General features: G+C 34.2%; 1 protein-coding gene across 1 annotated transcript; it reads right to left on the reverse strand.

Moving 5' to 3' along the window:
- Positions 1–3,814: 3,814 nt before the first annotated feature.
- On the reverse strand, positions 3,815–12,654 carry LOC127971775 (homeobox protein EMX1-like). The gene is made up of 3 exons (XM_052575000.1): positions 11,884–12,654; positions 5,848–6,032; positions 3,815–4,859 (listed from the first exon to the last, which is right to left on the reverse strand). The coding sequence occupies exons 1-3, from the start codon at positions 12,230–12,232 to the stop codon at positions 4,692–4,694; spliced, it is 702 nt and encodes a 233-aa protein (XP_052430960.1). The 5' UTR covers positions 12,233–12,654; the 3' UTR covers positions 3,815–4,691.
- Between the last annotated feature and the right edge of the window lie 4,368 nt (positions 12,655–17,022).

Consider the following 17,022-nt stretch of genomic DNA (forward strand, 5'->3'; position numbering starts at 1 on the left):
ACTCACAAAAGAGGCTGGTATGTTTTCAAAGAAGCTAAGCGGCATGTCTGCAATAATTTAAATATTTGTAATCAAAACAGAAAACTCTCACTGACTGTTTTGGGTACACAAAAAAGCCTCGCCAATCAAAATATTGTTGCGAAAGCCCAATGTCAAAAGCAATTTACTTTTGAGAGATCGATGGAATCGCTGATGAGCGTCTTCGGTTTAGCTCATGGATTTTGGATCGGCAACGGTCATTGTGCATTAATTAGAGCTCCTAACACTGATTCACAAAAACCAATCAATTACCCTTCTAGACTTGACTGGCAGGACCCTGTAATTGGGTGGCTGCTTTCCTTTTCTCAAGTGCCCCGCAGCCAATCGGTGCAGACCAAACAGGTGGCAGCAGAGGAAACAAGCTCTTCCAGTCCATAAAACTGGCTAACTAGTTCCTGAAAGTTGCCAGCCTGCAATTATCATATCATTTGTGTTGTAAATCACACTGTGTCTTGTCAATGTTTCATCACATGCAGCACATATTACCCCCTACCACCTAAAAAAGTTTTGGGAAAAAAATAAAAAAAGAGTAAATGCCTTTTTCAAAAAGTAGTTCGATTGAACGTTCCATCACAAATATACCTGTGAAAACTGTTAATAAATCATACACATGTGTAACATTGTCCCTCCTTACTGTACGCTGCACATTAGATACAAATGCATCTAGTATGTACTTCCTCGTTCTCAAATCCAAACATCCCCAGTTTACCCACCCACATACCAAATTATTATCCTATCATCTAGAAACAAGGATGTACAACATTTTTATAATGCCTTTTGTCCATCATATCCCACATAATTCTGCTTTGGAAAAGTACTAAACCTCCCATCTGGTTTTTGTTTTCCATTGGCTGTTATAATCATGACAACCCATAGACTACTGGTAATAGCAGCATGTTGTTTAGTTTAGTCATTTGCGCAGTTATTGGATAATTTGATGAATAATTGTAATTAAAACACATACAGCACTGAACAGTGACACTGTTTATAGCCTCGCTGAGGTACTGTATGTTCTCAGCCTCTAAACACGTGCTAATTGCTCAGTTGCAGTCGAAACAGCCACAAATTAGTCACTCCTGTAAAAAATAAAAAAGTTGAGAAGACTTAAAAGTTTAAGGCAACTACTTTCAGCAGATTTTTGAGTTTTTTCAACTTTTTGCTGTACTGTATAGACTGAAAACAACAAGTTGAGAAAATAAAAAAATCTGCTGAAGCTGGTGGCCTTAAACGTTTAAGTTTTCTCAACTTTTATTTTTTACAGTATAGATAAGCAACTAGATAAGGTTTTTATTTATTTTTTTTTTAACCAATGGAGATTTATATAAAACACCAACTTACAAAGAAATTGTTTAAAAATCAATAACATATTAAGTAAAAGACTATCAAAACAAAGAAACATCAAGTAACACACTGAATCAAATAATACATTTTAAAGCAGAAAGACAAAACATAATCCAGTAATCTTTGTTTCATTCACAACTGATTGCTATAAATATGTTTAAAAAATAAAAAATTATTATTTGGCCTATTATTTAATGTCAATATTTTTTCTTTTAAATTATATATTTATTTAATTTATTTAGTAATTTAAATAAGTAGCACCAAACTGGAATAAAGATGAAACAAATTGGAAGAAATTGCTAACACATTTCCCAAAGAAATACATAGAAACACCAAGTAACATACTGAATTATATGTGACATTTTGATGTATTAATATTGGAATAATATTTTTGTTGTTGGTGCTGTTGTAAAATACATTGATTGCATATGAATTATAAACGTTATCAAAATTAATGGACGCACTGCAAATTCATAAAATATACCTGCTGTATATATATTTCTCAAATATATTATTTTAGTAACTGCAAAAAATGGTCAGTTTTGTATTCAGAATTAATAGGAAAGGGAATTAAACACAATGGTCAAAGTTTTAACAATGCACGTTTTCTCAAAGTTGTAAATAAATAAATAAAAATATAGGATTATGTTTTAAAAAAAATTACTATTTCAGTCTTCGTACTTCGAAATTTCATGTTTGATTCAATGCATTACTTGCTATTTCTTTCTAACACTAAAAATTTGCAAGCAATTTCTGAATGAAAATTGTTTCTGGAAGACAAAGACCAATTATGCGAAAATAATTGCGTTATCTCTATCATAGACAGACTCGGTTTGCTGCAGTAATAAGCAGTTTTGGTAATCTAGATGAAGCCAAAACGGTGGCCCACTCCAAGCTTGGCATCGGTCCAGATCAAATTACTGTAAGTTAGATGAATTATTTCACTTAACATAGTTGGGAAACATCACAGACTGCTCGCTACACCTACATGCTTTCCACCATCTGTTCTTTTGTTTACACCTCTTCATATCCATGGCAACAACATAGGGGCAGGTAGCTAGTCGGAAATATTTGTAAGTATAGCCCTCTTAAGATTAATGAGCGTTTGTGTGCTTTTACACAGAGGAATATTCTGAGACAGAATCACAATATAATACAGTGTCTCCAGCATATTAGTCAGTCTAAACTATTTTACACACTTCTTCTTGCACTATTAGGCCATATGTTGCATCCTATCTCAACCATATTATTGAGTTATCTCAAGCTACTATGTATCATCATGTGTTTTACAGCGATAACGTCCTGTCTATGCAATCATTACTCATGCAGACAGAGAGTGGCACAGATTTTGCATACACAAAAACACTGTGACTTCGCTGGTTATGCTGCATTAGTGAAGTTTGACTATACCCACACAGGATTTATCACGGGGGACATTCACAATCATTCATTGTTTGTGATTTCATTTCGGTACACAGAACTAAATACCTGGCTGTCTGAAACATAATGGGTATGACAGAAACAGCCTTTGTTTACACTTCAATCTTCAAGCGAGTGATGTTTTCCATGCCGTGGGTGTTTGAGTTTAAATTAAGCGTATTATATCTGTTTGAAGTGTTGCGGCATATGTTTTTTTTTTTTTTACCCTGTGTCTTTCAGAAGCGTTGTTTCCTGGGGACTTTTCCATTAATTAAAGAGAATATGAATAGATTGTTCTTATATTATCTTTCACAGTTTATAGGCATTGCGATTGATAATGAGGCTTGTATTAGCATCTGAGGTGAAGCAGAGAAGCAAATGTAATTCATTTCTGTCACTCTGGGCCTTAAGGATTAGCAGGTGTAAATTACAGCACATAAAGGTGACATGGATGCATTTCCAGCTGACTGGAATATATGAATGTGTATGTGTGTATATATATATATATATATATATATATATATATATATATATATATATATATATATATATATATATACGTACATTCAAATGAGCAAACAGAAGTTACATGATCAGATGCACGTAAGTGAACAGTTTAATTCTCCAAATAATGCATATTAAATAAAAAAACTTCAGAAACGTATTCAGAAGTGAAGGTGATGCTGACTGTTTGCACATGGAAATCCAAAGGTGGAGATGTTTGTGTTCACGTTCAAGCACTTATAAGTTGTGTGATCATGTAAATACATTATTATTGGGAGTATTTCTGAGTAACGATCCACGTCTGCTTTATGTAACTGAACTAATTAAGCTGTGGTTGCTCAGGAATGCAAAAGTAACTTATATTAAAACAAAACACTAAAGTTCCCGCACTTATCAAATCCATTCAAAGTAACATAATAGTAATAAAAACAATAGTGGGAACCAAGGAATAAATCATTTCCAAACAGACATTAAGTTAAAGTTTTATTATCTAATAGTCTGCAGAAAAAAGGTTAAACAAACACATAAAAAAAAAAAAGCCTGAACAATGAAGACAAACGGATGGGAATTACAGTGCTTTTCACCCAATAAAGAAACAAACTGCAAGGAAGTGCTACAAACCATTCTGGGTCATGGAGGTTAGACTGAGATGTATTTGATTTATTTTCTATTTTAATTAAGCAAAGAAAGAAATTCAAGCATTTTCTAAGCCTCTAATTCACTGATATCTGACATCAGTTCAAGAGCCATTAAAAAAAAAGGAAAGAAAAATCATCCTCACGCATAACAAGTCAAATCTTTTGTAAGCTTTAACCCCGATGTAAAACGCTAAATAAAATATTGAGCTTGGAGCTCAAATGCATAGAAAAGTCCACTCATTCAGAATAAATAGAACCATTTCAGATGTGAAACTGCACTAGTGATTTTCTAGAAAGACCGTGAGGGTATTTCACCATTCATAAAATAATGACATTTTGTCGAATACAAACATCCAGTTTTTCAGAAGTACATCTACGAGAGATATTCGATTCACACAATGGATCGACCTGTTGTCGTTAGACTGTGGCCGTTTAATGTCTAAAGCAATTTAACACTACAAACATTTATCAATCTATTCATTAAGGTGGTTTTGCCCGTCCGATATACTACTTTCTAATGGAAATGTTCTGACTGATAACAAAAGACCAAGAGAGAAGTGTAACAAAAGAAAGCATACAAAAAGTCTTCATTGCTCTGAGATGGAACGCCATCCAAAACCAAGAGGTCCATGTGTATTGCATACAGAAGTCTTCCAGTCGAGTCTCTGTTCAGCTGTGCACGATCAGCCGACTGTTCAATGACAAAGTCTGATCCATCAGCATGACTGATGTTTTATTAGCCGTGTGATATCAGTCTTCTGAAATGACGTCAATGTCCTCGGGGCTGCCCTGCTGCGTGGCCACCCTCCAGCGGCTCACATGCTGAGTACCTTTCCTCTTCTGCTGCGAGTCCGGCGACTCCTCCTCCAGCTTCTGTCTCTTGTGTTTGGTCCTTCTGTTCTGGAACCAGACTTTCACCTTAACAAGAATGACAAAGAGAGGCCACGTTAATATATCAGCTTAAAACAATTACTTAGAAATATTTATTTAAATGCATGTTTTTAGTCTTTTTTTAAATATATAAAACAATGCAATCCTGTCCTAGGCCTATGCCTGATGAAGGTCAGTGGACCGAAGCATTGCTTGTGATGTTAAACTTTAATATTTAGTATTAAGTATAGAAAGTGTGCAGGATTGCATCTCTTCTGCAATATATTTGAAAACACACACACACATATATATATATATATACTGTGTGAGCTTTTAAAACGTACGAGAGTTTTGTAATTTAATTGAAATAAAATTTAAATGTAATTCATTTAAATACATATATTGACAGATTATATTATCAGTTGATTTTAATGTTTAAAAATGTTTAATTTAAAAATTTAGCAAAATATAGATAAAAAAGTATTTAAAAAAACACATCCAAAATAAAAGTAGATGTTGTTGTTGTTAGATTTCTTTAAAGAAAGATTTAAAAAAAACGTAAAAATTACTTAAAAAACATGTTACATTGACACATGAAAATGTTACATTTAATTAATTAATTTAATTGTTAATAAGTTTTGATTTTAAAGATTCACAGCCAGTCTCCGAAACCCTAAACTCTAAATCTCATAAAATGTATTTAGTTATTTTTAATGAAATTTTTCCATTTATTTCCAGGTTCAGATTTGAAATCCCAGGTTTTCAAAAGTGCCTCAGACTTTTGGACGGCAGGTATTGCTCAAGCCTAACGATCCTACACAAATATGTATGTACAGACGATTGTGAAAATAACCAGTTATTGAGTGTTGTATACATGCTTTGGAATTTATATGGCCTATCCCAAGGCAAGGAATGATTAATTAGTTCCGTCCTGTGAGGAAACTAGATGAGTAAATGTTTGTTCACGTCCCGTGTGTGTGGTGTAATGCAGCTGTGTTCGCCGGAGGGATGGACCCTGGTGCCTCTGCCTGCTCACCTGTGTCTCTGTGAGGCACAGCCCGTTGGCTAACTGCTTACGCTCGGCTCCCACCACGTAATGGTTCTTCTCAAAGGCACGTTCCAGCCGGAGCAGCTGCGAGGGGGAGAAGGCCGTGCGGATGCGCTTGGGCTTGCGAGAGAAAGGTCCGTGTAGCAGCAGGTTTTCCGGACTACTGTCGTCACCTGGAGACAAGAAATAAAGAGTACATGTTAATTAGAAAGTCGACAAAACAAATACATACAATTCAAAAACTTTCTTTTAAAATAGTCTAAAGAAAACCTTAAAAAAATAGCAAAAAATATTAGTAATAGTAAGAATTAAAGAGTGCAAGGGAATTAGGTATTGAAATATTTAATAGAGTGTTTTTAAATAAATATATAGAAATAAAGTCTATATATTTAATAAATAAAGCCTAAATCTAAAAATAAAGAGAGCATGCTAATTAAAAATTAGACAATTTTAGAGCAATTGTGAATAAATAAATAAAAATGTATCGTTTATATAAAAAAAAAAGAGAAAAATAAAGAGTATGCATTAATTGGGATGTGTACAATTTTAAATGAATTTTAAATAAATAAATAAATTGTTCTTAAAAAATTAAAAACAATATAAAAATTTTATAGTGGGATTTTTCAAAAATAAATAATAATTTAAAATGTACTTAACAAAAAAAATACTTAAAACTGAAAATATATTATATAAAAAAATACAGAAATAGAGAAATCAATTATGTGGAATAATTAATAAGTGGACAGGTAGTGGGGTTTTTAAAAAATTAAAAACATTTTTTTTTAAATCTACAAAAAATAAAGGACATTTATACATGTATACTTTTTTTTTTTTAATTAGTGAATTAAGTGTAAAACTAAGTTTTTTTGTGTTACATTTTTAGTAACCTACTGCTGGATGTCTTTCATTCATTGTATTGCTTTTGGAAAGTAACTATTTGAATTCCACACGTGTATGCCATTACATGTGCATTCGTAAAATTCTTTTAGAGTTAATTAGAATATTGAAATATCTGTCTTACGGCAACCATTACATTGCCATGTGTTCATTTAGCAGATGTATTATCTAAAGACCCTGTATACTTTTACACAAAATGATTGCTTTACATAGGCACAGTGATGCAGACATTAGGCGCAGGATTGCATGTCTTAATTGAGCCACATGAGTCGATTTGAATAATTCCAGGTCTGTTCCAGACACGGCTGATGTAAAGTGTGTTCACACCGCATCATTTATACCAACCCAACGTCTCCGTGCATTCAGAGACCAGACTTTAACCTTCGGCCCTAATAATGTGGCATTATCCTGATTTTCATACAAATGCAAGGCTTTGAAATATTGCTGCTAAAATATAAATAGACATCCGTGGCTGAAAAGATGTAAAGCAATAGTGATGAATATGTTAATTGTCAGTTAAGCAAATCTAAATCCTTTACATTTGGGTTGATTATATTCAACATGAGGGAATAGTAAAATTTAGTCTCCATCAGCGTCAGGGCAAACGTGATGTTCGCGCGACCCCAGACAACATCTGGAGGGCAGAGTCCCAATGCCGTTTATTGCAAACACACAAAGAGAGAAAAACATTTTTCATAAACAAATGGATGTGTAATTTAGGTGACCACTTTAGTGTTTGGAGAGCTATGCTTGAAAGAATCTTCAGAAAGATGATGACCGCAATCACGTACAAACAAAATATTCTCGCGGAGCGGTTACTGGGAGGATTGTGAGGCGCGCAGAAGTGACAGACCATGATCTTTTGTCAATGAAAAAATAACCAAAATGTTTCAACGTTCGCATCAGGTGTGCAACCGCAAATGTACATCGGTAACATGCAAACGCCTCAAAAAGATGTTTGCTCCAATAACGACTGCTTCTGAGCATCGGCTGCAGTCATGAAGGCGTTTGTTAGGCCACAAAGGCCGTCAACTGCAATTGCTAGAAGTATATTAACATATCAAATGGAAGTTTTGAAATATATGCAGTCATCCAGAAATACTTTCGCAACTCCAAAGGGCGACTAAATCCTCTAACCACGAATTTAGATTGATTTGATTTTAATTTAACCCAAATCCAAATAGTAAGCCATAAGAGTTACGTTTACACAGAAGCAATTAAATTTTAAGACCGATCATCAAAGAATGCACAGTCATGTACCAATTCTGAGCACAAAAGCTCACTAATGGCATCACCAGAAGATGAAAAGCGGATTAGCATGAGGCTGTACAGACTTTAAGTCTCTTTAAAAACTCCGAAACCAACCCTTCATCCACAGACAATAGCTTTGAACTGACTCCTTTCAGAGGAGCGCTAAGCCATCACACAGAAACAACTTCAACTCTCAGTCTCAAACACAGCAGCTCCTGCTTAAAAATAATATGTCATCTACACACATCCCAAAGCACACAAAAACACATTTTTGCCCATTTGCAACATATAGGGTGTTTGTTTCCACGCACAGAACGACACAAGCCTTCATTAGCAGAGGCTTCCCAAAGGTCCTAATAATGTAGGACCTTTGCTTCTATTTTACTAAAAGGTGCATATTTTCTGTCACTGCACTGTCATTGACGACTGCGTTCAGCTGGCGTGCTGAAAACACTTTGAACACCACAGGCAAAAACAATGGAGACACCTCCGTGCAAAAATGAGGGGAGCCGGGTGCAAGAATGTAAATAATGAGTTCTAGGCGGTTTGAAGGTGTTGAAAAGCTCTCCTTAAACCTTCCTCAAGGTGCGCTTAGCGCCAACCAACCGAAACTGAGCTCGATGGCAACTTTTCGAAACTTTCGGAAACAAAGTGTGCGCTCGGTCTAGCATCGTCAGCATGTGTGGCATCACCTCGGCGTGGATCAGACTCACAGGCCAGAACACTGACTGAGACTCCAGCCTCCTGAAGAGTTGCATGGGAGACCCTCCGGGGCTTTGGACTCAAACACACACTGGCCTATCCACAGCAAGAAAGCCCCCAACATGAGGAAAAGGGAACCAGATGGCACCCAGATCAGCTTGACTATCATTCCCTTGGCACAAACAAGCTTGGTCTTGTCAGTGCTGTTCTCATTAGAGGCAGGGAGAAGGGTGGCCTATAGAGCGAAAGAAAGAGACTGGACCCTTTGGTCTTTCCTACAGAATGTGTGTTCCCTGTGACGCTGCCTCGCTCCGATTCTTCAGGCTTGATCAAATAAAACACACACATGTGTATGACTTTAATGCTATTATGACTTTTAGATTATAACATTGTTATATTATTTTATTACATTATACTTTTGCACAAGACCTCCAAATAAAGACTGCTTAAAAGTCTTTTGATGACACAATTTATGAATTTCTCTCACTCATTCCCTCTCTCTCTCTCTCTCTCTGTCCTTGCATATCGTTAATTTCCAATAAAATGGTTGAATAGATCATATATATATATATATATATATATATATGTGTGTGTGTGTGTTTGTGTGTGTGTGTGTGTGTGTGTGTGTGTGTGTATTAGTACTATATACAAATTATTTATTAGTACATTTTGCTATGATATGAAGCCTCTTTTTTTTTTTTTTTTTTTACAAACTCGAACTTGGAAAATAATCTTTTTATTTTTCAAACTTTTGAAGAATTACGTAAAATTATATATAAAAACTTAATTACTGCTTACTTAACACTGTTAATACATCTATAGCCTATATGTCTATTACAACACACACATATACACACACTTTACATACAAACATATATATATAAATATATATACACACACACACACACACACACACACACATATATATATATATATATATATATATACCAAGTTCGATTACTCTTCTTAAAGAACAACATGATTATCAAACCTATCAAATTAGATTTTTTAGATTTCAACAAATTTGAAGAAACAAATTAATCTCAATCAATAATCTTTTTTCATTATTTTTTCATTTTTTCAAAATACAGTTATTATTAGGCCTATATAATTATATATAGAACATATATACTGTATATTTCTTAACTGATATGATGTGCTTTTATATTATTACATTGTTACATTATGGGTTGGAATGAAGCCTTTTAAAAATGAAAATCAGCAGCGTTAAGAGTCTGCTGCTGATGACGGTGTTTTTACCTCTGGAAGGTTTGTATTGTAACCTGATCGCACACAAATCTCAGAAAAGTGCATCAGTGTGGCACTGTCACAGTCTGTGAAACGCACCCATAACACAAACCCCTGCTCATGTACAACAGCAGGCCGCTCTGAGATCCTGTTTACCTTGTCCCGCATGACGGACCCCGAGACATGGACACATCTCTTTTCCCATTCAGGAAGTGGCAGAGTTAAACTCCATGGACACATTAGGCCATCCTTTCCCAGCCATTCCCCACGGCTGCATTTAGTCTTGTCTAAACAGTAGTTTTCTAGGTTATTGGACACCATCAGTGAGTGGATCGGCTCTGAGTGTAAACAAAGAGGCTCTATCTGAACCCCGGATCTGAGTGATAGTGACAACAACCTCTGACCAATTACCTGAGCAATGCCCTCAAGGACTGTGGAGCAGCTCAGGACCCTCACAAACCGGCCAGAGCTACTGATAGCTGCCTTAACAAATTGCCTGGTAAATAGGACCTCACAGTATCAATTACACTTTTTAAGCACTCTGTAAACAGGAATATCAGATCTATCATATTATATACTACAATTTCATTTTTAACAATACAAAATGTTTTAAAGAAGTTTCAAGAAACAATCTCACTTCAAACAATGATCTCAAGTGAGATTTTTCTACGGTTACCTAATAAATCCATAAAGTGCTTGTGCATATAACTGGTAAAAAAGCTAACATATGTCTTTAACAGTATTATAAATGTTTGCATTTTATTATAGTGTAATTTTAAGAGTTATAATAACAAGACGGTATAATAACAAACATAAAAAGAGAGTAGCTGCATGCAGCAAATTCACCTCATAACAATTTCCACATGTAGGCTAATAGTAATCACTTTCGCCCCCTCAAATAAATAAATAAATTAAGTGTCGTAATAGTTTATGTATATACAACTTTTAAAAATGTAGATGTAGAAATACAGTGCATAACAGTACAATTTGGGTCCTTAGTTATCTTTTACATATAAAAATTAGATCAGATGTTTATATGATTCTATTAAATGTAACACATTTTTAACTAAAATAATCCTTAAAGGCTGATCTACGTTCAATTAATTAAAGACGGAACATTTAGGTAGCTACATTTTATGCTTAAAAATAATTACAACTGCGATAATGTTTTAATAATCAATTAGGTATTATAATAATATTGTACACTGAGGACTGAGAATAATTCAAACAGAACACAAACGATTTGTATCAAGCTATTCTGTTATTTTATAATATTTCCTAAATAGGCTACGTAATCTAAATAAAGCACCGGTCTTTCGTAATTTAACGATTATTATTTTGCAAATCGTGTTTATTGGTTAAAGGGGTAATAAAAAAAAGCGATTCAAAGTATTTACAGTAATTAAAAAAAAACATGAATATCTATTGCAAGGCGTGGTTTTCACATGATTTTGAATATTTTCGTTAAAATCGTTAAAAATTTAATTTAATTAAATGTATGTATTTAGCAGACGCTTTTATCGAAAAAAAATTACTTAACATAAAAATAATAATATTCAGTGGAACGTTAATAAAGAACAATGTTATTTATGACTTCTCCCGTGCGCATCACTATATATATATATATATATATATATATATATATATATATATATATATATATAAATATATATATATATATATATATTTATATATATATATATATATAATAGGCCTATTAAAATAAAACATTGAAATCAATACAGGCCTTGCAGTGCTGAAAACACCGACTACTTTATAGACTACTTAAAATATTTTTTGTTGCTTTTTTATGCATGAAGAAGATGAGGCCAGTCTGTTTTTAACTTCAAAGGCCTGCACTGTTTTCAATATTTCGATATTTTCTCTGCACCCTCCCCATCAGCATAACTGAAAACATATCCTCACCTTGGAATCGATGTCCCAGATATCTGTTCCTCAGCACCCACGGGTAGAAGTTCAAGGTTTCTCTCTGGTGGGGACTGAAGAAGGGCTGTGTGGGGATCTGGAGGTGCCGCAGAGACAGGCCGGGGTTGCTGGAGTGAGTGGCCGGGTCTGTGAACATCATCTCTGGGCTGCTGCTGTACAATGTCCTGCCTGAGTTCTGGAAGCAGCTCCCAAAGGGAGAAGGATGGATGGATTCAGTAAACCTCAGAGCAGTGGGTCTGATGGGCTCCTCCGCGGCAGAACTGGAGGAATTGGAGTCTTTACCAACGAGAGATTCAATGGTGAAGCACTTCTTATTGTACTGGAACATTGTGAGGGGTTGTAGAAATTAATTAAATAATAATAAATGTAGAAAAGTCAGTCAACAAGTAGGCTATGTCACTCTGAAACCGAATCTTGGAATGTACCCACGTTTAAAAAAAAAAAAAAGTCAAAAAAGATAATATTCATAAAGTCCATCTACAATCCATAACTTCATACGTTTCCTTTGGATCCTTCAATTTCGTGGATTGCAATACACTTCCAATAGCTGGAAACAGACGCGTGCGTTATGTTCAAATGAATTCAGATCTCCTCTCATTCATGTCCTTGTCAGAGCAGAGCTCGCGCAGAGTCAGCTGTGTTATCTGAAGCAGGCATCAGCTCCTCCGATGCGGATCCCTGCGAGCTCTGATGATCGATGATCCGTCAGATTGTGCGCTGAGGAGTGTCACGAGCAAACTTCAATACCTGCGCGCGGAGCTCCGGCGGAGAGGTGCGGTGCGCACGCGCAGACCGGCGAGCGACGCACTCGCACTCAATTACAGCCATTTTGTGTTGTGTAAAGAAATTCAGGATTTGACCAGAAAGAGTTGAACATCACAACTAAATTAAACATGAGACAGGAGAAACCTCAGATCTGAATCTTTCTGATGGCATGATCGTGTCCTTGGTTATGCGGTGCGTTAGGCTACAATTTATTTCATTTTATTGCATTATGATTACTATTTTTTTTCCCTTGGTTTTTCAAGTGAAAGGATTTCATAAAATGCGTTCTTTTATATGATACACAATATGGCTATAGGCTAGCGTAAAAGAAAACACATTTATGCTACTGTAAGTGATTGGCTCTATTACTTTTTTGTTGTCTTATAGCCTGAAACGTATCCATTTTAACAGAAATAGGCCTCGTTTTTTTGCGTTTATAATTATTCACACACTATAAAATGTTTTGTTTAAAATCCCAAATTATTTTATTATATTAGCCCTAATTATATTCGATAATTTAAAATATTCCGAAAGTGTTTATATGATAATGCACTTTCGAATGATGTTTTATTTATTTTGTGGTGTAGCCTATTAAAATACTAGAATTAAAGACTACAAATGAAGAAATTCGCTTTAGTAAGAAACAAATAATCATAAATGTCATTATTAGCAGCATTAATGGTTTTATTATTAACCCTAATTGTTGCTGTTGTTGCATCAAATGATTATAATATTATCCAGTAATATCCTTTAATTAGCTTCTTAAAGGGTGTTCCTTACAAATGAAGATAATAATAAAGAAAAAGAAATTGAAATTGTGTGATCATAAAGAGCTGTCACTTGTCAGTGCAATCTTAAATTGACACCCCCATCACTCATGATTATTTAATGGATAGAAAGAGGACTCTGGGTTTGGGTGTTTCTGAAGGTGCCTTGATGAAGCAGATACAGATCAAGGGAAGAGGGCACTGATCTCGTGGCTTGACGTGTCTCGAGTCCCTCTCCTTGTCTCATTTGTCAGTTACAAATGCAATAAGTTGTTGAGAGAGGATGGAGGCTAATGGGGTGGATCAGAGTCTCGGAAACCCTGGACAGATGTCACCCTTTGAGAAGGAACAATCGTGGCCCGGGAGCCACACAAAAGCCCCTCTGCTCAGGCCTTTCTCAACCCACCCAGCGGAAACCCATGTGAAGGGCACAGACCCCTTTGAGCCCCAAAGAAGCCCGTCTCCAGCCCTCTTGTCCCTCCCTTCTCAGTCCCTCTGCATATAATTAATAGCTTTCTCTAGCCAATTTTGCCCCCTTTGCCTCAAATACAAATGGCCATTAACATCCATTAATTTCGCCTCTGGCAATTGATTGCAGATTGTGCAGAGCTGAAAGGCTGTAACAGTGGGAGTTTTTATAAGCACTCTGGGTGTGAAGGCGAGTTAAAATGTGATTATTGTTCCCCTGTCTGGAACTAACTGGTGTTAAACCCTCTTTGAACACGGAGAAGCCAAGATTGGTTATTTTACCAGTCATTAGCTGAGCCTAAATTAAATGGACAACCATCAATAGGAACAGGATAAGAAATAGCTAGCACGTTCATGAATTCAGCTATTCATGATGACAAATTTACAGGACAAAGATGCATTAGAAAAAGGTTTAATTAAACTAAAACTTCTTAAATTATGTATAGAACTCAGGTCTATTAGTTAATGTTAATAGACAGCCACAGTAAACTCTTTAGGCTACCAAGTGCTGAATTCAGTATTTGCAGAAATGTGCAAAGTATTCTTTTTGAACAGAACAATTAATAATTTGCATAAGCTATAATATAGATGTAATTACTTTTGATGCAAGGTTAAAAAGAAGTAGTAGCCTAATGACAGATAAATACTGCATAATGACAAAGAAAGCAAGAATTATAACAATTTGTAAAACAGGATAAGTTCTCACAGTAAAACAAGTTTATTATTAAGAAACCGTATGACTGAAAAATAAATCCAACGTTTGCAAGATTTAGGCTACAGCTAAATATGTAAGAAGCTATATGGATGCAGTGGTTTAAGCACACAATCGTTGTTTAATGTGGTATTAATAACTGCGCATGTAGTCCGTTTTTCACTAAACAAAATAAATGTATTACATGTCTCAATCTGATCTGATACAGGCTTTTGTTAGTTACAGTCTCCAGGTTTCCAGAGCACTGGTAGATGCGTGGTGAGCCTCATTCTATACAATAACGCCCTCTAGTGGACCAATCTGTTAAAGACACAGAGCACGTTCGGTTAACCCAGTAGTGACTGGTTGAGACATGTTTTTAGAAATCGATGGATTAAAAGATACAGTTTTTTAACTGGATACTGACACTCCAGATTCACACTAAAATACATATGATCAATACTTTAACATATTATATGCTAGTGACAAAGGAGGAAAAATTGAAGTCTTATTCTTAAAGTGACCATTTACTTAACACGTTTAAATGAATTTAAGAATTTCTTATTAAAATTGTTTCAGCATATTAGAGTAAAAGTCATTTAAAAACTAGGGGGAAAAAAAAATGCAAAGTGTGAAAAAAAAAATTCTAAATCTAATCTAAGTTCAAAATTCGAAGTTCGAAACTAATTCTATTTAAGCTTCTGGACTCCAGCTCCCCTTCTTATCATAAACAAATAAATGAATAAATATAATAAAATAAAAAAGGTGAAGAAATTCGTACAAGGCATTTTATTTTTATTTGTTTAATTAAAATTATAATAATTATTTCAAAAATGTGAACATACAGCTTTAGAAGGCTTGTAAGATAATGAGGAATTTAACTTCACAAAATTAGCAAAGTGTTCCTAACTTTTAATCAACTTACCTGTCTTAAACACCCATTAAAATGCCAATCAATAGCCGTTCATTTACTTAACAAAATATTACACAACATCTCATTAAAACCCAGCACTGTAAACTTCATTAACAGTACAATGTCATGGAGCTCATATGCAATGGCATGGAGTCATATTCTCTTTATTTTTTGGCAAACGTGTTCTGTGCAGATCTGCAGCAGTTTGTAACGCTTTAGTTTGGACAGAGAACTGATTCACAGTTTCATTTCAGGCATTTAAGTGTGTAGAGTCCGAATTTTATTAACATTTGCACAGCAAGATGTTTTTTTGGATATAACTTTATGCCTAAAGTTCATAATGAGGGGTGAGAAACAGTAGGGCATAAGTGACATTTCGCGCAAAATGGAGAGATATATATATATATATATATATCTCAAATGAACCATGAGAAGATGTAATATTAATCTTATATTGTGACAAAAAAGAGCCAGATGATAAGGGAGAAAATGAAATATCCAGAATTCACTGTAAGTGAGGTGTAGCTATCTAACTAGCAGAAACCAGCAACTTACATTATTTTGGTATGTCCCTAGTGAAAAATAAATAAAGTAAAATGCATTTGAAATACATTACATGCTAATTATGCTACAAATACATTTACATATTTATGTGCTTTCTAAAAACAACATGCAATTGTACTTTTAGCGTATTCATCTGATGTACATTTTGTGCTTAATGCACTTTAATTGTGCTGTCCAAATTAAAATATACTTCTTATACTGACGTATAAGTGGAATTATTGCAAGTACAGTATACACTTTAGATATCTTGCAAAAATTTTATACATAAGAAAAATAGTACAACGCATCTTTACAGTAAATGTAAACTTTATAATTTTTGAATACTTTCAATTTATTAAATGATTTCACTTCTGTAACTCTGCTAATTATCTTCATTAAAAACAGACCAACCTTAGGTCTGTATTCAAAAGCGTTCATGAATTATAATAATTTAAGTTTGTATAGTGCACTTTCTAGTGAATTAAAAAATTTTTTAAATGTGGATGACAGTTAAGGGGTTAATTAATTTGATGTAAGAAACTCATTAATGTAATGTTTTGTTCATATTGTCAGCAGATGCACCCATGTTTTTATACACGAAACTGAATAAAACACTGATGCCAAGTTACTTATATATATATATATATATATATATATATATATATATATATATATAAAAAAAATATATATAATTTTATATATATATATATATATATATATATATATATATATATATATATATATATATATATATATATATATATATATATATATATATATATATATATATATATATATTCATATATTCATATATTCATATATTCTTTTGGCCCTCGTGTAAAGTTGGTGAAATGTCACTTACGCCCTTCTGGTTCTCAGCCCTGGATAAGATCTAGATACAATCCTGTGAGTGTAAGTCGTAACAGCATTCCATGCATCTGAAACATGGGAGAAAAGTACAAAGACTGAAA

The sequence above is a fragment of the Carassius gibelio genome, chromosome B14 (genome assembly GCF_023724105.1).
Source record: "Carassius gibelio isolate Cgi1373 ecotype wild population from Czech Republic chromosome B14, carGib1.2-hapl.c, whole genome shotgun sequence".
NCBI lineage: Eukaryota > Metazoa > Chordata > Actinopteri > Cypriniformes > Cyprinidae > Carassius > Carassius gibelio.

Coding starts and splice junctions, on each gene's coding strand:
- LOC127971775 (XM_052575000.1), bottom strand. CDS start 12,232: ATGTTCCAGTACAATAAGAAGTGCTTCACCATTGAATCTCTCGTTGGT. Junction 6,033..11,883: donor TCTGGGACATCGATTCCAAG/GTGAGGATATGT, acceptor TCTTGTCTCCAG/GTGACGACAGTAGTCCGGAA. Junction 4,860..5,847: donor TGTGCCTCACAGAGACACAG/GTGAGCAGGCAG, acceptor ATTCTTGTTAAG/GTGAAAGTCTGGTTCCAGAA.